The 25,325-nt window shown below is 37.5% G+C and overlaps 1 protein-coding gene across 7 annotated transcripts in view; it reads left to right on the forward strand.

Annotated features, from left to right (window-relative positions):
* Positions 1 to 25,325, forward strand: part of LOC105229934 (protein Shroom) — a 329,015-nt gene that overhangs the window by 136,732 nt on the left and 166,958 nt on the right. For all 7 annotated transcript variants that reach the window (XM_049453495.1, XM_049453496.1, XM_049453494.1 and 4 more), the window contains exons 5-6: positions 3,441 to 4,425; positions 4,496 to 6,316. In XM_049453495.1, the coding sequence (XP_049309452.1) occupies positions 3,441 to 4,425; positions 4,496 to 6,316 (2,806 nt within the window). The remainder of the gene's footprint in view (positions 1 to 3,440; positions 4,426 to 4,495; positions 6,317 to 25,325) is intronic.

Here is a 25,325-nt window from a genome sequence, read left to right on the forward strand (position 1 = left end):
TTGTCGTTCTTAGCCGAAGTACTATTTTTGAATGATTTCCAATTCACTTAAGCTGAGATCTTTGCATGGTACTCACAGAGTTGAGTGAATAAATGAGTAAAATATTGAAGAGTGGAGGGACCGCATGCACCATATTTCGATAAGAGTTCAAAAGATCGCTGTATATATATTATTTCTTAACTCCATTGAGGTTCTACGCCACACTTCACTATGTCTGCAAACTTAAATATCAAGTTTTGAAGGAATTGCTTTATCAATTTAGTCGACAGGTTCACAATTGATTTTTTAATCTTAACTTAAAAGAACTTTTTCATCAGTAGTATGAAAACCAAAGCTGGCAGGAATGTCAAATGAATATATATTACATCGTATATATTCATCCATGTAATTTCCTATGGCCTTTAAAGTAAATGATATTGTACTTATTTATGTTTTGTTGGTATTGCGCAACTTGTTATATACCTGTAATGTTGGAGAATTGGCTAAAATTTGAACTCCGTATTCTCAAAGTCACAGATTTTATTAGTGGTATATATCTATACCGGATTTTGATGACTTAATAGTAATTATTTTGAGGACAAACAATAAGGAATCACATCGACTTATCTCAAGATTAGTCAACCATATGTCATTCGCTTGTTTCTCGTCTCAACTATAATTGATTGACAGTAACAAGTAATGGATTTTAATACGTAAACGCTTATCTGAATATGGGTAACAACAGTCATTGTGTTTTACATGAGCACTTGCAGTTGTCGGCTTAGCCTCACGGTCGGTTGGAATAGGCACCTTTGCCATCATTGTTGGGTTCTAGGCCGACCTAAAAACTCTGCCGTGCTGTGGGTCCGGTACTCGTCCGCTGTGCGAGTTCAAACGGAAGATATTAATTCTACATGTCTTTAGGTTTAAACCACAGCCACCACGAATCTCCCAAAGGCCAAACCCAATTAGCAGATTGGAATGAATTATAAGGGCTAACTGGGCCCCGTGATACCAGTTTTAAGTTTCCGGTCAGACCTTGTAGCTTTTGCTACTGACATTCGCTGGAACTTCAAATGTTTTTTCATTAGAAGAAAACCCATTCAAAGTCTATAAAATCAGTTCAAGCTGAGTATTATAGCATTTTTTTTGACAAGACAATGCTGAAATTTCGAGGCAAGCCAAATAGCAGACATAGTGTATATCCTATATTAGTCGCCTCCTACGACAATCATAGCTTACCGCGGGAAAGTTTTACCGCTTGTCCGCAGAAGGAATGTGGATAAGGATGGCATAGGATTTCAGAGCTTAAAGCTCTAAGTTTTAGTTTATCTAATTTCATGATTTAAAAAAAGACCATTGAGACTAAATATTTTGGAAGACGTAAATTGTCATATTTGCAAAGAAGAAGATGAGTTGGAAACATTCTGATAATTTCGCCTTCATTGTCCAGCTAACGTTAGGCTAAGGTTGAGGAATCCCCTTTGTCATACATTTTACACACCCGGCGAATTGGCTGGAATTGATATTAGCCGCCTAAAAAAATTTGTGGCAGGCTCTAAGCATTTGGTCGATATGTGACTGACTTTTTGATTTATACCTGGAAGTTCTGGGTATCACAACGGTCAAGCGTAACTAGCAGTCTAAGTGAGATTAGTCGTAAATCCGCGAATAATCAGTTTATTTACTTAACCTAACTTAGATATGAAGGCTACTTTCGCACATATCTACTTGATTTTTTTTAAGAAGAGGGGCTATAAGTCCATTATTTGTTATTAACTAAGGGAACTTAAATCTCGAGAACTTGAGAGAACCAATTTTAAGCCTCTATATATTCAATCAAATAACTTGCTTACTACAAATTTGACATGAAATTAAACAAAATTGTCGAAAGATTGTTTCGAAAGTCTACCAAAATTTAGTTGCAACGACATGCCACAATTGAAAAACCCTTAACAGTTAGTTATTTATATTCAGGGTCATACTTGTAGAATGTAACACTTAACCAATTAGCGATTTCCACATAAAAAGTCGAACCTTTTCGTACAAAATTTAACATTTCAGTGCACTTACTCATGCCGCAAACGTTCTTATTAGTTATGCAACATGCCCCAAAGGCCTATGCGACTCATTAATTGGGTTCAGCATAATTTTAACCTTTATATTTCCTTTCAAAAACCTTGCAAGAACTTGGACTTACATTTTCCACATTTTTTTCTTTAAGTTTTACTCGCTCACTTGGCCGCAAGATATTTGTCATACTAAAGTAGGTAGTTAGTAGGTGCAAATTTAATTATATCAGAACGGCTGACGGTCAACGGCCACTGCATAGTGTAACAGTAACCACAAGAGCAACTCCCACCACGCCCGAAGGCGCAAGCCAACAAGGCGACGAAAAATGCTAAGCGCTTTGCGATTAAACCCCAACACACACACACACATACACACGCAAACACATGCAAGTAAATGAGGCCTACTGTGCAGCATGTGTAGAGCCGGACGGTAAAACAACAACGCAAAGGTTCTATAAAATTAATACCCGGTCATGCCTGCTTGGCAATCTTTTATAATTGGTATATGTAAAGGCACGATGTTAGTCGGGCGGCGTTGCAAAACGGAAAAAGAGGCAGGCAAATATGTGCTAAGCGCGCTAGCGGTGGCGGCGACAACAAAATCAAGTACAAAACCGTTAAATGAATTGGCTATTAGATTACACAATCGCGGCGAATGCCACAAGCGCAACGGCCAACGCAACCGCACTGCTTGCCACGCTGCCGCGGCATTGCCACTGTGTCATGTAGTGGCCATTTATCTATGACAAGTAATACACATAGACACATATATATATAAATGTGTTGTTGCCACATACCCACATACCTAAGCTAACTGTAACAGAGTCGACGCTACTTCTGCATCGCAGTGCGACAATAGCGATATATCTTTAGCGCGCGACTGGTGCGCCCGATTTGACACCTTGTTTGCACAGGAGCCGCAGCGCGCATACCATACTAAGGGAGCGCATTCAATACGCATGGCGGCGCGCAGGCGCTTGGCAAACTGCTTGTTCAACACTTGCAACCGCTTAATCACATGCGCGGCGCCGCGCTCCACCTACCCGCAAATGCATGTCTCGATGCTGTCGAATGTTGGGGTCGCGCAATCAAGTCTTTCCGCTCAATAAGCAATGCCACTAGCGCTAGTGCTGGCAAGCGACAGCAGTGGCGATTGACCGGCATATGACGGTAATGAAGGCGATTGTCGTGCGCGCGTCGCTGCCGGCTGCCGCAGTTGATTTATATGTTGTTGATTTGTGTTGTTGTCAGTTCAAGGATCATTTAATGTCGCGTTGCCTGGCGTTTTTCTGTTTAGGGGTGCGCGCTGCTGCAAGCGCATTTTGATTTATGTTACTCGCGCTCATTTTTAATTTATTACTTATATTTGTTTATTTTTTCTTCCGACAGTTTCCTCGTCACAGCTGATTGTGCATAGTTCGCGCGTTCTAACCCCGAAACGGCATCACAGCGAAAGCGTGCTCTATCTGCATGACGAGCACCAGCAACAACAGCAGCACTCACCACCGCCCGCAACGCAGCCACAACAGCAGCAGCACTCACCAAACGCGCACGTGTCCAGCGCAAAACAAATCAGTCCTACGCTGTCCGCGCGTGAAGGCACACACTCGCCTACGCGGCTGACGCCACAAACCGCCGCGACGCTGTTGCCCAATCATCGACACAGCCCTAGTTACCCGCCTGTACACGCCACCGCCGCCATGCATCCCTATCAGCCACATCCACAATATGCGCTGCGCCAGCAACCACAATCGCTGTCCCATAAACTAATTAGCGCGCTGCCGCTTATGGATGGCGCGTCACAAAGTTCCTTGAACGCAAGCAGCGGCGGCGACAGCTGTAGTATAGGCAGTTCAACACACAACTCGAAGGCGTCGCCAACATTGCCAGCGCAAATGTTAACAGCGCCTGGCGCTGGTGAAGCGGCACAATCGTCGGCCGCCACAACAACACCAAACTCAAGCACAACTGTGAAAATGACAGCGGCAGACGCGGAGCCACATTTAGCGCCGGCGTTACAGAAACCTGCGTTAGCGCCAAAGCTAGCCAACAGCAATGCGATTATAGAAGTGATGGCAGTTAGCGGCTCAGGCACGCATTCACCAGGCAGCGCCAACGCACAGCTCAACGCGTCCACCACTTCCTTAGCGTCCGCGGTGTCGGCGGCAGCCGCCTTGCCAACACAATCCTATCGCAGCAATCATCGTCTCTTCCCCGTGAGTACATACACGGAAAAAGTGCACAGCAACACCTCGCAATTTGTGCTACATCCCAAACCGCAGTACAGCGCTGGCTTAAAGAAACCCGCGCAGCAACATCAACAAGCACAAAAGCAGGCGCTACAGCTGCCGCTGTCCGCAGCGCAAGCGGCAAAGTAAGTTTTGGAATTGTTGTCTTCGAAATTTTTTAAATTGTGGTATTAATTGCTTGCTTCTCTTCTCCAGGTTTAAATCATCGCCAAACAGTCCACCGCAGCCCAGCTGGCAAACTGTTGCTGAGCTCATAAACGATTTCGAGCGCACCAACAACGAGCCGCAGCCACAGAAGTACACTTATATGGACCCGGCTAAGACACAACGTGTCTCCAATCCAGCGCTGAAGGCTTTCCAGAAGAATGCGGTGCAGTCGTACTTCGAACGCCAACAACAACAACAGCAACAGAATGCCAAAGAACAAGGTCCAATGCAAAAAACTTACCAACCACTTAGCGCGCATACTCAGCAGCAAATGCCAATGCAACAGCAGCAGGCACAACAACATTCGCCGTCACAAACATCGCTACATTCAAGCGCAACAGCAGCGCATCAACAACTTTTACGTCCGCATTCCTATCAGTCAAACATGAAAGAGGCTGCCGCGCAGCATCAAATCATGCGCAGTTCACTGCCAAACTCCTATGGCGCGCAGCAGCATCACTTGAGTGGCCAACAGCAGCTAGCCTTGGCGCAGCAACATTTGCCTGCGCGTCAATACGCGCCACCGCCGCCGCCACCACCGCAGAAACCGACAAGTATAAGTCACGGTAGTCAGGAAGAACGCGCCATGGGTGCAGCTAATAGCTACAGCGCGCTGCCAACAAAACCGCCTTCACCGGCGCCACCACCACCACCGCCGCGCTCACGTTCACTCATGCCACATACACTGCTGCGGCGCTCATCTTCCGCCTCCGATTATGCGGAGTTTCGTGATCAATATACACGCGCTTCGCAAGAGAAGCTGGTCGCGCAATCTGTTAAGAATATTTCCAATTCGGAAAAGTCCTCGTTCAATGACTGTGGCATGCCGCCACCGCCACCACCACCACGTGGAGCGCGTCCCACAAACATATTGCCGACACGTCGCACATCCTCTGCCGCTGAGTATGCGGCCGCCATGCGTGAGAAGGCATTGCTGCAACAAGCCGCTGCCTTAGCGCACCAACAGCATCATCCACATCAACACGCGCATGCCGCAAACTATGCGCAACAATACTACCAACCACCACAACCGCTAGCGGCATGCAACATCGAACCTGGTTGGGTGCCCGAACGACCGCCAAAGAATCCAAATCTGCGCGTACCTTCACCCGACTTGCCGCCATTACCACCTAGCGCGGACTTGGACACGCAACTTGCCGACGAACCCTTGCCGCCGCCACCGCCCGAACTATTGCAGCAGCAACAACGCCAACAACAACAATACTACGATATGAACGCCTCATTTAATACAAGCGCTGACTTGCTGCCGAAAGCGCCTTCACCAAATCGTCGCAACAGCTTTGCTGGCTCCTCGACGCGCAAGGCGTACTTCAGTCGCAGCGGTTCCGAAATGTTGTCAGCCACGAAAGTGCCACCGCTCATACCGAAGAAGCCGACCAACATTGAAACGCTACATGCGGTGCGTCAGCATCAACAACAGCAGCAACACGCACAACAGCTGACGGCTAAACTGTTGCTGAATGGTGGCATGCCACAACCGCAACAGCATTCACCAACAGCGCCGCCACCGCAAACGTTGTCTGCCATGGCGAATGCAACGCGCGATGCCAAAATGTCATCAGCCAACCGCAAGCGACCGCATAATCCCGCAGTGAGCGGTTTTACAGTGCCGCCGCCAATTATGGAGAATGTGCCACAGCAGCCACAACAGCAGTTAAGCAGCAGCAAATCGCCCCCGAACACAAACGCTGCACTGAAGTCTTCGCCACCGCCGCCGCCCTTGATGCCGCGCAGCATGCCGCATCAGACGTCAATGAATAATGGTAGCAGCAACAACATTAAAGCAAGGTTAGTGCGCTCGTAAACTAAGTACCGTATTATAATTTTGGTAACCTTGACCCTATGGTCCATCAACGTGTTCTTTTTAAACGTATATAATACAAAGTCTCAAGCTCTATTTTGTAGGCTATGTTGGCTTGAGCGCCCTGAACTCGTTTGAAAAAACTATGGTCCCATGTTTTTTGAGCCTAAATCCTACAAATATTTAGCTATAAGCCTGCAATTAAATTTCGTCGACTAATTTGACATTTAAGTCGATATGCCAAGAAATCAGTACGCTTAGATCAAAGCCACACCTACTTCCAATACAAAATATATATTTTTTCAAGCGGTACGATGTATAAAAAAGCTCGTGTTCAGTAAATTATTCAGTTTTAGCGTTAACATTTTGGGTATTAGCAATATCTCCCAACAAAAGTAAAAAACACATTATTTTCTGGTACCAGGGTTGCTTTTTTCGTACCTAAAATGCTGAAATTTTAACTTATTATGTTAAAATTGAGTTTGGTCGACTATTTTGGCCTTAAATTTGGTATGACAAAATTATGTTGTGATCCGCTTAAAACCTCACCTACTTCCAGTACAAAAGTATATTTTTTCAAGCCATACGATGTCTAAAATAAGGTCATGTTAAGTAAATAGTTTGCGACGATAATTTTTTAAGGTTAAAATTTTGGTTATAAGCAATATCTGCTAACAAAAATGAAGACTACATTATTTCCCGGTACCAGGGTTGCATTTTATCCGACCCAAAATGTTCAAATATCGGGTTATTGTGTTCAAATTGAGTTTGGTCGACTATTTTGACCTTGAATTTGATATGACAAAAATTTGTTGTGATCTGTTCAAAACCACACCCACTTCCAGTACAAAGGTATATTTTTTCAAGCAGTACGATGTCTAAAAATTAGGTCGTATTCCGTAAATAGTTTACGACGATACTTTTTAGGGTTAAAATTTTGGGTATAAGCAATATCTGTCAACAAAAATTAAAACCACATTATTTTCTAGTCCAGGGTTGCATTTTTTCGACCGAAAATGTTCAAATATCAGGTTATTGTGTTCAAATTGAGTTTGGTCGACTATTTTGACCTTGAATTTGATATGACAAAAATTTGTTGTGATCCGTTCAAACTTAGACTATCCTCTCATATAATCGTCAGTTTGCCAAGCGTTAAATGCAAGAAAAATTATGCCACCGATTCAAAATTCGAACACGAACTTCGATATAATTTGGCATCTGATATTTTTTCGTTATTTCTGAATTGACAGCCACGCCCACTCAACTTTTACTACTAGCAGCTGCAGTGGCTGTCAAAACTATCGCTTCCTACTTTACATATTAAATTCACGTGTAAGAACTTTCGCGCATAGGTTAGCCGCCAAGCGTGCGCGCTGCAATCAGCACGCTGTCAAAATTGTTGCGCGGCAGTAAGCGCGCTTGCGCTATTGACCGTTAGCGTTGTCACGCGATAGGCGCTGTAACGCGTCAGCATGATTTAGAATGCGCGCGGCTTATCACTGTTTCTTAAAATAAAAATTAAATGAGAAAAAGCCTAACGCGCTTGAGCGTGCATGTGCGCGCGACAGCTAGCCAGGCGGTCAGCAGATACACTTTTATTTCATATTGATTCCTCATGCCGTTTGAGGTCAAAGTGGCAGTTGGCAGCATATGAGCGCGCCACCGCGTGCACCATCAGCGGCAGCTTTCAAACGCGTTGCAGTGCAGCTTGCTATTCGCTGCCGCGCAACTTGCTATGCGCTGTTCTTAACAACAAGATTGCTTACTTTTCTTGCTTTCATTTCTTTTCACTGTTACATAAGGCGGTTGGCACAGCACAGCAATGCGGACACATTGTATTGCAATCGCACTCTATTGACAGGCATACATAGCAGTGCGCATGTGTATATATGCAACCGCGCGCGCACAACCGCCTGCAGCCCCTGTAGTTGTCGCTATGCCTGCGCCTACAAAACATTGGAATTTGGTGCAGTTCAAGCCGCGCCACACCGGTTCGGGCCAGCAGTGATTTGCTGCTGCCAAGACCCACCACCAGGCTGCCAATAACGCGCAAACATTCACAAACTCAAGCTGACTGCGCACGCCTGCGCGTTGGTGTTAAATGTTGTTGTTGTTTCTTTGCTCTTTTTTCGCTTATAATTGTTGACAGTGTGTTTGTTGTTTGCAAGTGGTAGATTTGTTGTTTGGCCAATTGGCATGCAAATTTTATTTTTGTTGTATTTTTTTTTGTCTCAATTTCTTCACATCCGTTTGTTTGTTTATATTTGGCCATATGTATCCTTTCATTTCTTATATATTTATTCGAATTTATTGCTAAGCTTTGGTATTTTTGATGAAGTGCTTGTATGCGACACACTCACACATACACACACACGCACACGCTTTCAAGTGTAAAATTTAAGTAGCTGTCAATACAAATCTGTGTGGGTCTTGGCGACTTTGTCGCGGCCAACAAGGTCTCTTCAGCGCCGCACAGGGCGTGCTAGTGACTCAGAATGTCACTCAATCCGCTTTAACGGTAACATTTGTAAATTTACCTGAAAAGGGCCGTTATTTACATGCGTGTGTGTGCGTATTTGGGTCAAGCGGCTATGCCTTGGAATTTGCTCTGTCACTGATAAGTAGGGAATGCCTGAATTATGTGCTGCGCCAGCGCGGAGGAAGGCGTCAGCATGTGCGCCTGCAGTTGGTGCAAATATTTTACTTTTCAGTTGACAAATATTGAGTTTCAGAACCCAAAATTCGGCAAGCGGTTGCCATTATTTTATCTTTATAAGTAAGCTTTTTTATCTTTGTCTAGAGATCTAAGAGGATTCTTCTACTTTAAGTGATTTTATATTGCTCTGACTTCGAATATTCTAAGCTTTAAGTTTACGGTCATTTTATGAAATTACTGTTCATTTAAAAAGCACAAGCCTTAGCTATGCCAAATCTACTTACTGTTATGTTATATTAACTATATTTTATATTTTTCTATATTTTATATAGGGAAGAGGGATCTAAATTAATTTGTTCAAAAAATGTTGAGCATGAGTACGATGGGAAATCCCTTAAAAGCTTTGGTGACAATATCCACCATGTCATCTGTGACTTTACTAAGCTTTTTTCAAGCTTTTATTGCTCTTCAAATATTGCCTATCTGAGGTTATAAAATTTTTCTACCCTTTTGTGGATTCCATCCCAAAAAAAACAGGAAAAAATAGTAGTCAGAAGGGGTCTACGTCTAGGCTATAAGTCGGATGAAGAGAAACTGCCAGTCATCGTCTCTTGGCTTCGATTCGCATGACACCCAATTTCGTTGCTTTCGAATGTATTCGGCTGCTTTTAATTGTTTTGAAATGGCTACCTGAGAGACTTCCAAAGATTCTGCTGTGTTTGGCAAAAATTTCCTACGAGTAATGCCTCCAGTTTCTTATCTTCAAATTTTCTTGGCCACCCAGGACTTTCTTCGTTCTCCAAGCCAAAATCACGACTTTTAAATCGTGAAAGCCACTTTTGGCACGTTCACTCAGTTAGAGAATGCTCATTAAGAACGGTGCGGTGGAAGACATATGTATAAGGATAGCAGCTTTCCAACGCATCTTCGTGATATAGGAACAATGGCATAATCGAAATATGTCATCTATTGACATGAAAATAGTAATAGATCCAATATTATAACATATAAAAGACCCGATATATAATATACCGTCACTTAAAATGCAAAGAAATGTATCATCAAAAAAATTTAAATTGAGTTTTTTATGGATTACGATTCTCTTCATCATATTGTATACATGTATAGTGAAATTTTCGGCTTCCGCTGACAGATATAACCGATATATAACCAATATATAACCAATATATAACCTATATATAACCAACATATAACCAATATATAACCAACCTATAACCAATACATAACCATTTTATAACCAAAACTCATTTTTTTCAACATTAGTTGTTTCTATTTTATCGTTTTTCCTTCATCTGCAAAGTTATGAAAAGTTATGTTACGTTATTTTGAATTTCAGGTGACGTTATTAATATCCATTTAAAAAGTTTTTATTTTAATTTCGCTAAGCTTTCACACCCATTCAAAGCCTTTCAGAATATTTATTTTAAAATTCCTATTTAGTACTCTAGAAGAAACATATTTAGACTAAAAATCTTGCACCCCGCCTTCTCCAACACTTGAACTCCTTAATATAGTGGAACAAATTCAAAGACGCCGAGACATTTAAGGTCATTCGCAAGCGTAGTCATATAAATAGCTTTATCTTTGACTACATATACGCACATTTTATACAACAACTAATTACAAGTCTTACGCAAACCCTCTGAATGAAAGAAGAGCACAATGCATGCTCGGCAATGCAACTAAAAGCCTCCGACTACAAACAACGTGCAAGGTTCCAAGTCTGCTCTAAACTATGCTTGATATACTAAGTGTGTGTATGTGGTATGAATTAGTGTTGCATGTGTTTGTTGTTGTGAATTATATAATCTTCTGTCTATCATCAAATACTTCGCTGTCTGCCTCCACTTGTTTTCAGCTACCATATGTGCGCATGTGTGTGTGTCTGTGCGCTACCTGCTAATACAATAAACTCCTCCATATTAACTACTCCATTGGGCTTAGCTAAATCAGGCGATCGGAATTAATCTCCATTAATGGTGATGATTGCTTAATCAATCAAAGTCAATGCTGATTAAAGCATGGAGAAAAAAGACACCTTAAAAGCAATAACACAAGTAGGCTACTGAAGACAGCAAATAGCATATACACACATGTATGTATATTTGTATGTGTGTAAGTAGGTGTCGTCATGTTTTTGTAGCCTCAAGTGGCTTGTGCAGCTAGCCTGCTGACTTAGCTTTTTAGCTTAAATGCTATGTTCCTGTTGGCTCAGCTTGTTTTAAAGAATTCTTTCAGTTTTCTTTTCACTTGACGCTTAGCCTTGACCTCTTCTACATGCGGAGTTAATGGTGGTGAATAGTTTTGGAAAAATTTCAAGATTTTTTCTATTATACCCTGAACAGAGTATATTAAGTTTGTGAGTATGTTTGTAGCATCCCGAAAGTAACTACGGAGAGCCTGTAAAGTAAATATATCGCCATCTATATGCAAACTCAACTTTTGTTTCAATATGAGTATAAGATAACCAAAATATAACCATTTTATAACCAAAACTCTAATTTTATATCCTCGAAAAAATCGAAAATCGCTAACAGATATAATAACCAATATATAACCAGTTTATAACCAAAACTCAAATTTTGTTTCAATATAAGTGGTTTTATTATAACATTTTTCCTTCGCCTGTAAACTTATGAAAAGTGATGTTACGTTATTTTGCATTTTAGGTGATGATATAAATGATCAGCGTGACCAACTAGACCGATCTGACCATATACATACTTATGTATAGTACTGGTATGTCTTTCGGTCTGATTGTAAATAGGCGAATAAGTACCTTAATTTTTGAGATATCGATCTGAAATTTTGCATATGCTTTTTGCTAACAAAGAAGCTGCTTATTTGTCGGAATCGTCAATATCGGGCTACTATAGCATATAGCTGCCATACAAACTGAACGATTCATATCAAGTCCTTGTATGGAAAACTTTGTTATTTGACGAGATATCTGCACAAAATTTGACACGGATTATTTTAAAAGCCAAGAGTATATTATGTGAAGATATGTTTCAGATCGGACGACTATATTATATAGCTGCCATACAAACTGAATGAGCAAAATTAAGTTCTTGTATGGAAATTTTATTTATCTCCACGAAAAATTGCATAGATTACTGCTCGAAGCTGCGCTATAATCTCTGAAGAAATTGTTCCGATCGGTTAACTATAGCATATAGCTGCCATACAAACTGATCGAACAAAATCAAAATAAAAATGTGGTTATATTCTTTAGTGCTATAAAAAATGCACCTGTGAAGGGTATTTTTTCATATAAAATTTAATTTTTTTAATAATAATTTTTATAATTTGTTGTTGTATTTCTTTTTCATCAATCCAAAACAAGCTTCATTTGTTATGAATTCCTGTCAAGTTCTTTAGTCAACCATTCTATTTCTATCGCTCTACCTGCTATCATACGAGCCTTAGTATGTATGTATGTATTTGTGATTTTGCTTTCAATTGTGCTTCTTGGCGCGAAATAGAAACCGATTGAAATCTAATTACCAATTAAAATAGTTAAAGCCATGAATGCCGCCAATTCGCCGCAGCTAATCAGCAGCGCAGCAGCAGTGGCTAGACAGCGCTTTTGTGGTCCAACTTAGGTGTGACATATACATTAGTATAAATAATTATTCATACATACATGTTAGCAGCTTTTGGGCGCGTTTATAGTAGCAACACATGGCTTTTAGTTTGATATCTTCTAGACAATGCTTGCTGATTGCAGAAGCCCAGTAATAAGAGCACGATTTTGCAAAAAAATAAAAAAATATATATATACTTATATACACATATACATATATAATTACTTATATTTTTGTTCATAATTATTTGTTAGCAATAATAATAAAAATGACTGCGCCAATGAAAATAACAAAGGAGCACTAATCGCGATTATGCTTCAGCAGTTCGAAATCTTTTACATTTGAGTGGGCAAGTTTTGGAGCTACTGTATTTGAATATGTGGAAAAATGAAGATTTGTTTCAGTCAGTTGTTGAAATCAGTTCGGTACTGCAAGATTGCTCTACCACTTTGGTGATTGGCAAGGAATTCGACCATGATCTAAATGAACTGTGTGTAAATTTATGGTCTTCAGACAAAGTGAAGGGTGCTTATTCAAGACATGCTTAACGGTAATTTTAACTATTTCAAAACTCATGGCATGCATTACATACAAAAACCATGCCTAAAACCGGTGAAGACTTAGCAAACATACTAAAAATATGCCGTCTCTCCGAACTCCAATCAGACTAGGACAGTTAGAAGCCCTTGTAGATGACTTCCTAATAGGCACACAGAAATATCTATTTTTTAGGCAAATCCGGGAAAATAATAAATTTTTCTCTATAGTTTTGCTTACTTAGACATAAGTTGATCCCAAACATTTCTGTCAGATGCCAAGAGCTTTGGTTGCCTTTAAAGAAATGTAACGATTTACTTAGAAATCTATATTGTTTCATAAATGTTTCTATATCCAACTTAACTTAACATAACCCATCGTTTCTGATCCAACCATATTATTTTCACGAAGCCTCTGGATCTCTTAATTTAAGCAGACGTCTCACAAATACTCAAATGCATAATTTCCACGCCTCTAACTTACGCTTAAAAACTTTGATAAAATCACATTACTAAATTCTGGCAATAAAGCACATAATAACGCCAACAAAAAATAATATTTTGCTCACAGGAGTGGCAACCAAACTGTCGTGAATGATTGTCATATTGCCTAGTAAATTATATTTCTGACCCTCTTAGTGTGCAAGCAACACTCCCCCACTTTGCGTTGACTCGCAGACAACTGTCGTATAAGCCACTTTTTGTAATAACAGTAATTGGATTATGAAATTAAATACGTCATAATGGCGCTGAGTTATATGATTTCCAATCAAAGCAAACACACAACAAAGTACTTGAAAACAAAAACAAATAATGCCAGCAAATTGATATATAAAGTGACTAGCGGCGACACAATGTCAAAATGACAGCCGAAAAAAAACGAAATGTCAAATTGACGTAAACAATAAACTTTCATTTTCAGTACAGCTCATTTTCAATACATCAAGCGGCGCGGGTGGGGTCAGGGGTATGAATATTTATTTATATACCATATAAAAGCAGCCATTGCCACCGGCGTCAATTGTCAACTGGCGCAACACAACTGTCAAACGAGCAGCTGACAAAAACGTGCATTGACAGTTCGCTGCACTGACAGCTATGCTGTGACATTTCTTTTATTTGGCTACACACCCGCAAATGTCAAGCAATAATAATAAAATATATACTGCGCTAAGGTATTTGAACTTTGTGCAGTTTTTGTGCTGTTGGACGTATAATTTTTTTTTGTTCTGTTTTGGGTTTACGAAAACTGAAACAATGTCACAGAAAGAGAGAGAGATGAAGAAACAGAGCACTGGCGAGATATTTGTGGCAAACAAGCTTCCTTTTGTAGTAATGGCACGCCGTTTATTTATTGTCTTCCAATTTTCTCAACACCGAATATTGTTACGAAACTGGCTGCCGATCATTCAAATTTATTTGACCGCTTGCCCTACAGACACACATGCACACTGGCACACAAAAAAAGATAATTTGTTTTATTTATCACTTTGCGGCGTTGGAATACTGACCGCCAGAGCTGGTTGTCTGACTAACTGCCACATTGGCTGAGTGTGGCCGCGGTGTCGCACATAACAGGGTTGCCTTGTTGTGTTTAAAACAATTTTTTAACTTTTGTTTTTATATTTTTTATACCCTGCTCAAGATATTTGCAACTTGTCGCGAACCAGATGGAATAGTTGGATACTCTAAATTATATATAATCAGTATGAGCTGAGTTGATTTCGCCATTTCCTTCCGTAAATATCCAAGCTAGTCCCCCAGCCTTAGAGATATTGGTCTGAAATTTTACACACGTCCCTGTCTATCCAAGAGGCTGCTCATTTCTCGGAATTGCCGACTTCCGATCACTCCAGCATATAGCCGTCACACAAGCTGTCTGATCGAAATTAAGTCTTTGTAGGGAAAACTTTTTTCGTTGACAAGATATCTTCGTGAAATTTGGCACAGTTTATTATTCAAGACAACACTCAAACCTCTGCAAAAATTAATCAGATCGGACAACTATAGCGTATAGCTGCCATACAAACTGAACTATCAATTTCAAGGTTTTGTAAGGAAAACTTTCTTATTTTATGAGATATCTTCCAGAAATTTCGCCCATGTTATTATCCAAAGTAACAATATAATCTCCAAAATAATTATTCGGATCGGACAACTATAGCATATAGCTGTCATACAAACTCACTGATCGAAATTAAGTTTTTGTGGGAGAAACTTTTTTATTTCAAAAGATATCTTCACGAAATTTGGCACATATTATTTCCTTAGGCAACGCTATAATCTCCGAACTTATTGTTTAGATCGAACCACTATAGCATATAGCTGTCATACAAATTGATCGCTTAAACTCAAGAAAAACATATTTTTATACCCTTTTATGCTATAAGAAATGCAACTGTGTAGGGTATGGTGCAGTCGTAGTTAACATTTTTATTTTTTTCTTTTAATTTTTTTCTTTAAAATTTAGTTCCGTCAAACTGGCGATTGTTCTGATTATTGAATGGTTTGGTTTCGTTCAATGCATTTGCCGGCGTTTAGCAATACATGTAGTCTGATATATACATATGTATATATATCTGAATGTATATATGTATATAGCTATGTATTTGCAACCATTGCTCCCGTTTTGTACTACTGTGTGTTTGTTGCTATTGTAGTTATATAAATTTCCATGTTGACTTTGATGTATGCGCTGTGTCGCGTATTTTCGGCTTCATTAGCGCCATTCGGTGATTTGTGGCATTTGCACAACGTAGCAACGTAAAAGGAAAGGCAGCAAAGAAAAAAATATAAAAATAAAAATAAGAAACAAAAAACATAATAGAAATAGCCTGGAGCACAAAATGTTTTTTAGAAAAAATATATACTAATATATACCATATACATATAAATATATATTTATATACAGAAATATGTAAAGCACTTGTCTACTATATATAATAAATATATTTTTACATATTGTCTCACACACACGCATACACTTGCAATCACCTTTATTTATGTGCATTTCCCATGTCCACTACTGCGCAGGCGCGGCAGCTCGCCTGCAAAGCGCATTCACTCGTTAATTTACGAGCACATAATTGGCTATCACTAATAGGATGTTGTAAGCGCATTTTTGCTTTGTGATTCTTATTCGCTGTGCTCTACTGCCATTTAGTTTGGTAAATATTTAATTTATTGACAGCTTGAATTGTTAAGTGTTCAGTGCTTAATTGGGTCACAACAGGATATTTATATTATGTGTGCACAGATTTGAAATCGTTTTTTTATTTGAGTTTGAAATTTGATATGATATTTCGGAGTTTCGTAATTTACGATTTTGAAGATTAGCAAGTCTTTGCGCGACGAAAATGTAAGCACAAGACAAACACAGGCATTTGTATGAACTGGTGGCATTATCAGTTGAAAGTTTCTACATATATTCATTAGATGTTGAAAGTATGTACATATATACTTGTGTATACACAATACCATTAGTTTATAGTATATGAAGGAACAAACTCTCTAGAGTTGTTTTTGTAAGTCCATTTGATGTAAATTAGAATTCCGAGTGGTATGTTCTTGTGTGGTGAGTTTATGTATGGTGAGTATGATTGTGGTGTATTAAATATAAACTCTAATTGATTGCTAGATTAGCAATTAGAGAAATGGTGAATTTAGCTGTGGTGAAAGATAATATGTGAAATTAAATGGGCTAAGTTACAACAATATATGATTTAATAGAAAATGTATGGATTTAGAAGTGGTATGTTCTTTTGTGGTGAGTTTATGTATGGTGAGTATGATTGTGGTGTGTTTGATGTGAATTTTTAATGTGGTTAGTATGTATTTGCGATTCAATAGGGGATGAGTTCAACTGTGGTGAATTATATTAGGTGAATTTAGAAAGAATAAGTTGCACAGTATATGAAAAAATATATTAAAATTAGAAATACGACGAAATGGAATGTGATATGTTCTTGTGTGGTAAGACAGGATGAGACTTGTGTGTTCAAAATATTTTTCATGTCCTGAGTTATTTTAGCTGGATTTAGAAGAAACAAGCTGCAACATAATATAGAAAATATAAATAAATTGGAAATATGCTTACTTAAGCTGTGGTGAATTTTATATTAAATGGATGGTGAATTTCTTTAGTTAAATTTAGAAGGTCCACTACATTGTAAGAAACCCTAACTAAATAAGAAAAAAATGAAGTGAGTTGGGGTGTGCTCTTGTGTGGTTAATTCGAGTCAGTATGATAGTGGTGTGTTCAATAATAATAAAATTTTAATATTATTAAAAGTGAGTTGTTTTAGCTAAATTTAGAAAGGATAAGCTGCGACATAACATAAACAAGGAAAGGTATGATGTGTTGAGATGTGGTGAGTTTTATATTAGCTGAAATAGTTGAATAATTTCCATCATGCTATGAGAAAGCATAATTAATTTAATGAGTAGTGAGTTTATGTGTGGTGAGTATGTGTACAGTGGTGTATAAAATATAAATGTTTAATGTAGTTAAATATGTACATATGTGTTTGCAGATTTGGAAGTGCTTAGTTTAGCTATGGTGAGTTAGGTGAATTTAGAAGTGATAAGTTTCATCATAAACTCTAACCACCTTTCACCTAAATTTAGGCTGATATTAAATTTTGCCATACTGCCATACTTTTCTTCGTTTCATCCATTCATTTTCACCATAAGCAAATTTAATATAAAAATCGAAAATTATTACATAAAACCTTCAAAATTTCAAATTTGACACTTCTTTTTCAACAAGCCGTCAAACTTTTAATACATTTTTAATAATCGGCGCCCAGAGGCCTAAATTACATGATTACCAGAAAACCACCTCGAACATACACACACACATATATGTATGTACGTGCCTAGAGGCTATAGGCAATCCGCCACCAAATCGATGATCAACCAACCTGCAATTAAGTTGAAGTTGAAGTCGAGGTCTCCATTAGCACGCGGACGCTGCAGCGCCCAGTGTATGAGTGTGTGGGTACATGTGACTATGTAACGGTATACAAAGTGGCGCGGAAAGGCATAGAAATCAGCTGCGCCGCCCACATGCCTAGCGTTTAAAGTTTGCGGCTAGTTAGTTGGCCTTCTGGGTATATACATACGCTCATATATATATAGTATATACAGTTATTTGTATATTGCGGCAAGTATAAAACTTAATCGCCGCACAATTGTGTCGTTCCGTTTCGCGTAGCGATAATTGTGACAGTTGAAAGCCAGCGATTATCGCATTAAAATAAGGCGCTATGGAGTTGTTAAAACTTTTTTTTAAATATACATATGTATATGTTTTTTTGTTTTTGCAATTTTTGGTCAGTGCCACATTTGGTTGCACAGAGCAGCTGTGTTGGTGATTTAAATATAAATTTACATAATTACATATAAACATTAAAGGAAACCAAAACGTATTCAAAAGTTTTTTTAAAACCAAATTTAAAAAAAATGTTCAAAAATTAAATTTTTCTCAAAATTTTTTAATAAATTTCCAAAATTCACTATTTCACTAAATTTGAAAAAAATCATTTTAATTTAAAATTTTTTTTCGAGTTTCTCTTTACCAAAATACATTAAAGAAAAACGAAACCTATTCAAAAAATGTTTTTGGAAAGTAAAATTAAAAAAAAATATGAAAAAAAATTTTCAAAAATTTATTTTTTTTTTCAAAATTTTTGAAAAAATTTTAGAAGTTCACTTTTTCACAATTTAAAAAAAAAAAAATAATTTTATTTTAAATTTTTTTCCAAGATTTTTTACCAAAATATATTAAAGGAAACCAAAACCTATTCAAAAATGTTTTTTGAAAAATAAAATTAAAAAAAAAAAAAATTTGAAAAAAAAACTTTCAAAAATTTTATATTTTTTTTAGTTTTTGAACAAACAATTTTTTAGATTTTTTTACCCAAAATTTTTTTAATATCAAACACTCGTTGCCACCCAAAAGCGCAGTTAGTGGGATACGAAAACTTGCCGCCGAAATTAGTTGCAAGTTGTTGCGCTGTCAAGTGTTTAAACATTTCGGTGAACACTCAGCGCTTTTGAATGTTAGATTAAATTTTTTATTTGTTGTTTTTATTATTTTTGTACCGCGCTGACTTTTACTATTATAGCTGCTGCCAGCAAAGTGAGCTTTTCGTACGACTTTTTGGCGCGTTGCAAGCCTGTAGGTGTCAATAATTAAGCGTACAGTTTTGTTGGCTGTCAGCTGTTGGCAACAACAAAAACAAGAGCAATAAAATAGCCAAACGCTAACTAAAAGACAGCTGGCACAAAAGCACCCAACAACAAAACAAAAACGCCTGCATAAACATAGCTGTCAGCAGGCGAGGCAGCAGGTGGCATTAATTGCAAGTTGCAATGGAAATTTCTTGCCAATTTTGGTTTTACAGTTAAACAGTGTTTTTTCATTGAACCACTTTTTCTTTCCGCCAACTTGCCACAAATTGACTACTAAAGTGTGGCATTACCAAAAAATCAGACAAAAAAGTAAGCAAACTGCGTTTAGTTGCTCCGCTGCCTTGCAACAGCTATGACGTGGCAGCCAGATTGCAAATAAGCAACAACAGTAATAGTTTTGCATCGGCTGTTGCCTTAACTGCAACACAATTAGTATGAATTCTCTTGAGTTGCAGGTGAGGGACATAAAAGTGAGGCAACCAATGCATACACACCCACAAATCCACATATAAAACATATGTGTTGCATCAGCCGAGCACTTGACAATCATGGCAACAAGCAACACTTTGCCGCAGATCAATGAGCTCACACACAAACTGTCATGACGTCAGCACAAGGTTCCTATGGCATCACTTGTGGCAATAATATATTGCCGACAAAGAAAAAATCCACAGCTTAGTGCTTGGAACAAGCCCAACTAATTAGCGGGTTCGTTGCTTAAGTCTTTTATTTGACTTACATATCACAGAACTTTTGAGGGTTTTTATACCCTGAACAGTGTCTAGTATTAAGTTTGCCACGAAGTTTGTAACAGCCAGAAGAAATCGTCAGAGAACCAATAAACAAAAAAAAATATATATATATGAATTTATGTATATATAAATGGTCAGCGGTACGAGTTGAATGCATTTAGTCATGTTCATATATCTGTCAGTATATATGCGAACTAGTCTCTAGTTTTTGAGGTATCGATCTAAAATTTTGCACACATTCTTTTCTCCCTACGAAGCTATTTATTTGTCGGAATCAACGTTATCGGACCACTATAGCATATAGCTGTCATACAAACTGAACAATCAAGGACAAGTGCTTGTTTGGGAAACTTTTTTATTTGATGAGATATTTTCACGAAATTTCGCAAGAATTATTGCCTAAGACAACGGTATATTCTGCAAACAAATTTTTCAAATCGAAGCACTATAGCATATAGCTGCCACACAAACTGATTGATCAAAACTAAGTCCATGTATGGACAACTTTTTTATTAGAGGAGATATCTTCACGAAATTTGGCACACGTTATTATCCGAAGCAACTATATAAACTCCGAAGAAATTGTTCTTATTGGACCACTATAGCATATAGCTGCCATACAAACTGGTCGAAAAAAATCAAGATGGAGGTTCTTTTGTGCCCTTTTATGGCAGAAGAAATGCACCTATGAAGGGTATTAAGCTTCGAAATCAACGTTTTTTTTTTTTTAATTTTTACGATATTTGTTTGAAAAAATTTGAATTTGCCATACAAAAGAATACTCATTGAGTGAAATAAAGGCGTCTTCTAGCTATAATTGTTATGCGTCATAGCATATTAAAAGCAATTATTGACTTTGTCATTTGACATTTGTCGTGTGACACTAAATTTTACAAATAAATATGATTTTGAATCCGTTACACTACTCCCACTAAGTAATTATGTAAAATTATTACATAACTGGTTATTAGGGTTAAGTGATAAAATTAATAATGGGTTTCCTACATTACAAAGTGCTTTAAGTTCGTGACTATAAATCAACGAGGCTCACATTCGATTTTGAATTGACAAAAGAAATTAAGTGACATATTTATAGTTACGTATATCTACGTGCATACGTAAATTAAAAGCCTTTCCTTTCGTAAAAACATTAAAAGCTTACGCGAATACTTAGCAAAGACGAAAATAAATTTTACATTAGCTTTTAATATACCAGATTTTATTTCATTGAAATTTAGTTTTTCTTTTCCCATGTGATCAAATTTGACCCGGACTGGAAAAAAAGTCAAAACAAATCATTATTATCGACCTAAAAATAGCCTGCTAAGCCAATGCAAGCATGCCAATTTTTCATTTATTTTCTATGAGCCTTGATTGGAATGGCCTTCAGTGCCTCTGCGAATTTTAGGTCGCCACTCGCTAGATTTATGGCGAGTTTCGACGTTGTTGAGATTACTTTGAAGGCGACAAAATAAATATTGCATAATACTCGCACTCGGCATATATTTTTATCGATAAAAGATATCATATTCGCTAAATAATACACTAGAGCAATAGCCATAGCTGCCAATAAAGAAGAAAAAGAAGCCATAGCTGAGTAAGTTGGCTACAAAAGGCAAGCAAAATTCCATTGTCGCCTTATGCAGTATAAAAATGAGCTTTTTTAGAATATCGTATAAAAATGGGGTTCCTATTCTAGGTACCTTGAAACAATAAGGTTTATTACCAATCGTACCATATATAGTTAGATCGACTTTTCAATTGTAGTAGACCTTGGATTGGACTTCTGATTACTTTTGCGAATCACTTTTTATGACTTCAATTGACTTAGGCAATTTTTACGACTCGTCAGTTTGGAGTTTCGTCAACAGAAGAGAATAAAAGTAAGCAAAGACTTGTAAAAGCTTCACCTTTGCGGTCTCTACGCAACTTTATTTTAGCATCAAATGCAAATTCCTTGAACATGAATCTAGAGATGATACATTTCACATTCAAAATATAAGCAAAAGTCTTTGTATAAGATACCTTTTTATTTGACAAAATATATTCACACAATTTGAAATCAATTATTGTTTAATCCACCACATGCAATTTTCAAAGAAAGTATGGTATATGGAATAAAAGAGAATATTATCATAAAAGGTTCAGCCAAATATTTTGAAAGACAATTTTTTCACAGTTTTCAAGTACAATCATTACAATCTCAATGTTGTTTAACATTATTTTTGGCTAACTGCAGTCGTCACACATGCTGCCATGTTTCACTTTAATGTATGACAAATTCACTTAATCCTTTGTCACCTTTTAGTTACTACCCTTTAGCATATCATCACCTAAAATGCAAAACAACGTGTCATCAAAAAAATCGAAAATGAGTTTTTTAATGCTTACGATTCTCTCCACCATATTACATGTATGTTGCATAAAATTTTCAGCTTCCGCTGTCAAATATAACCCATTTATAACGAACACATAGCTAATATATAACCAACATATAACCAACATAGTTATAACCAATATATAGCCAACATATATCCAATATATAACCATTTCATAATCAAAACTCAAATTTTGTTTCAATTTGAGTGGTTTCTTTGCACCGTTTTTCCTTCGCCTGTACACATACATATGGAAAGTGATGTTACATCATTTTGCATTTTAGGTGACGATAGGTAATTCTTTGCATAACTAGCTTAGAAAGGAAGCATAAGTGATGTGGATATCGAAAACATGAAGCATAAAGACGGTTTGGCTGTCGTGGAGCGCAAATTTGCTAAAATCTTAAAATGCTAAAGACATAAATACAAATATATATGTGCATGAGAAAAATATATTGGATCAGTGGGTCAGTGGCTCATATCAAAAATTTATGTGGCAAGCGTCAATTTTTACAATTTCGCCATATTTTATTTTTTTTTGTATTTTCGAACGAAAAAGTTGCATATTTTCACTTGCCACATACTCGCGAGATTGATTTCAGTCGTTTTAAATATTTTCAAAATACTTAGAAATAAATTTTAAACATATTGCAAGCATTTCTCAAACACTTATGCAACATTTGTTGCCGAAAAAGAAAAATAATAAATTTGGAAATACTGCAAAGCTAGAAATCCCACGCTACTGGACATGTCAACACATTGCCAAATTCAATCAAAATGCAGGAAGCAAATGTGGCAGAGATATTTCGAAAGAAAAAGCAAAGTTTTGAACAACAACTGCAACAAAGTGTTCAAAAAATGAGCAGACCACTGCTTTCTGTCACAACAGAGTGGCGATGTGTGGCACAAAAAAATATTTTTTTATTATTTTTACATTGGTTTACAAAAAAAATTGCTAAGCTGCAAAAAAAAAATATTTTTTAATTTTTTAGATAAAGTGTAGTACTAAGCTGCCATATCGCAGTATTTTTTAAATTTATTTTTACTTTTTAGCTTCGACAGCTTATATGCAAATTCGCTGTTTTTTGGATTATCCCTCAAGTTTCCATGTCTACAGATTGGTTAGCATAATTTTTAATTTTTTTACTTTTTTAAATTTTTTTATTTTTGGAATTTTATTTTTCTACTTTTTGCAATTTTTTATAAATAAATTATTTTTAAATTTTTTTTATATTTTTTTTTTGGTTTTAATTTTTTATTTTCTTGAAAATTTATTCAAAATCTATTTTTTTTTTATTTTTTTTTATCCTCCAACTCCCCACAACTATTAGCCGCACCGTTATTTGCGTGCCCACAATCCACCCTGCCACAAAGTGTGCGCTTTACTTAGAGTTTTATCATTTATTTTTTTTTATTTTTTTCCAAGGTTTTTTTTTATTTTTGTTGTTTATTTCCCCCTTGTGGCACGCTTGTGGCCACCGCATGCGTTGTGCAACAAATCGTGCCACAAAGGTCTTCCGTCGGTGTCATTTACAATCAGTTAAATAATCGGCTTGCTCTATACCCCCTCTTTGGATTCGTGTGCGGTGCTTATAAGTGCATGCAACACACACACACACTCGCTTTTCTATTACATGAGCAAGTAGGTGTGCTGCCCTGCGTATGCTTGCAAGTGTGTATGTGTGTGTGCGAGCTTATGCCACAAATCTGAATTGGCACTTACGCCAAAAAGTTGCACCTATTTCATTAGGCAAACAACCGATTTGTTGTTGTGTGGTGCATTTTGTTGCTGTCAGCCTAAAAATATATACATATACATATACATACACACGTGTTGCCTATTTCCTTTAACGGTATTTTTTTATTTTTATTGTTGTTACTATTTTGTTGTTTTTTTTTCCAACTTGTGTTGATACTTTGACCCAGTTCAGAGAACTGTGCCACTATTTTACAAATTTTAGAATTAGATGACAAGCCGAGTTGCAAGTAAGTGATTTACGAGGGCGTAGTGGGCAAACATATGAGCAAGAGTTTGAAGAGCTGAGTTTGTGTTTTAATTCAAATAATAAAAAGTTTTTCCAAAGGATATTTTTGGTAAAAAAAATTTCATTTTGTTTTAATTTTTTTTTAACTCAAACTTCTCGCAAATTTTTCTTTAATTTCCACGTTATGTCATCTTGTGAAGTTCAAGAAGTTGTTTTCTTCCCTTCTTTCTTCTTTTCATAGTTTTTCTCACATTTCTTATCCGGTTTCACAGCGTCTGCCGAATGTATGTACAATACTTTCGTTTCTAGTTTCTCAGTATGATAGTCAAATGTGAATCTAATACCCTCAAAGCACCCCCTAATCGGCATTATTAATATTACTCAAAGAAATCCGACCCAGAAATACGAATAGAGCTTATAGAAACGTCATTGATGTTCAGCTCACAAAGCTCTTCCCAATATTTCTGTAAATATTTGCTCCCTTATGAAAATTGTCTCTTCTTGAAATGCAAAATATTTAAAGGCTGACTTTTTCAAGAAAATCCTCTCTTTTCGATACAATGTATTTACTATTCCCAAACCAATTCAATAGTTTATAGTTGAGTTACGAGTTGAGTCTAATAATGGAAGAGTAACCCTTAGAGCTATAGTTCGGTGGGTATGGCGGCTTGGCAAACACGGACTACATTATCCCACTTTTCTCTTGTGAAAGGAGTAAACATAGAACACGAAGATTGTATCTGGTATCGCATATTGACCAGAAGTGTCTTGGGAAGCAGGGTAGTAGTGGAAATTGTTGCCAGAAGTAAGTAACTTCACTTTTACTGGGTGCCAGGCCACAAAGCCATCGAAGGCAAAGGAAAAGTGGACGAGATTGCCACGAATG

This window comes from Bactrocera dorsalis, chromosome 3 (genome assembly GCF_023373825.1).
Source record: "Bactrocera dorsalis isolate Fly_Bdor chromosome 3, ASM2337382v1, whole genome shotgun sequence".
NCBI lineage: Eukaryota > Metazoa > Arthropoda > Insecta > Diptera > Tephritidae > Bactrocera > Bactrocera dorsalis.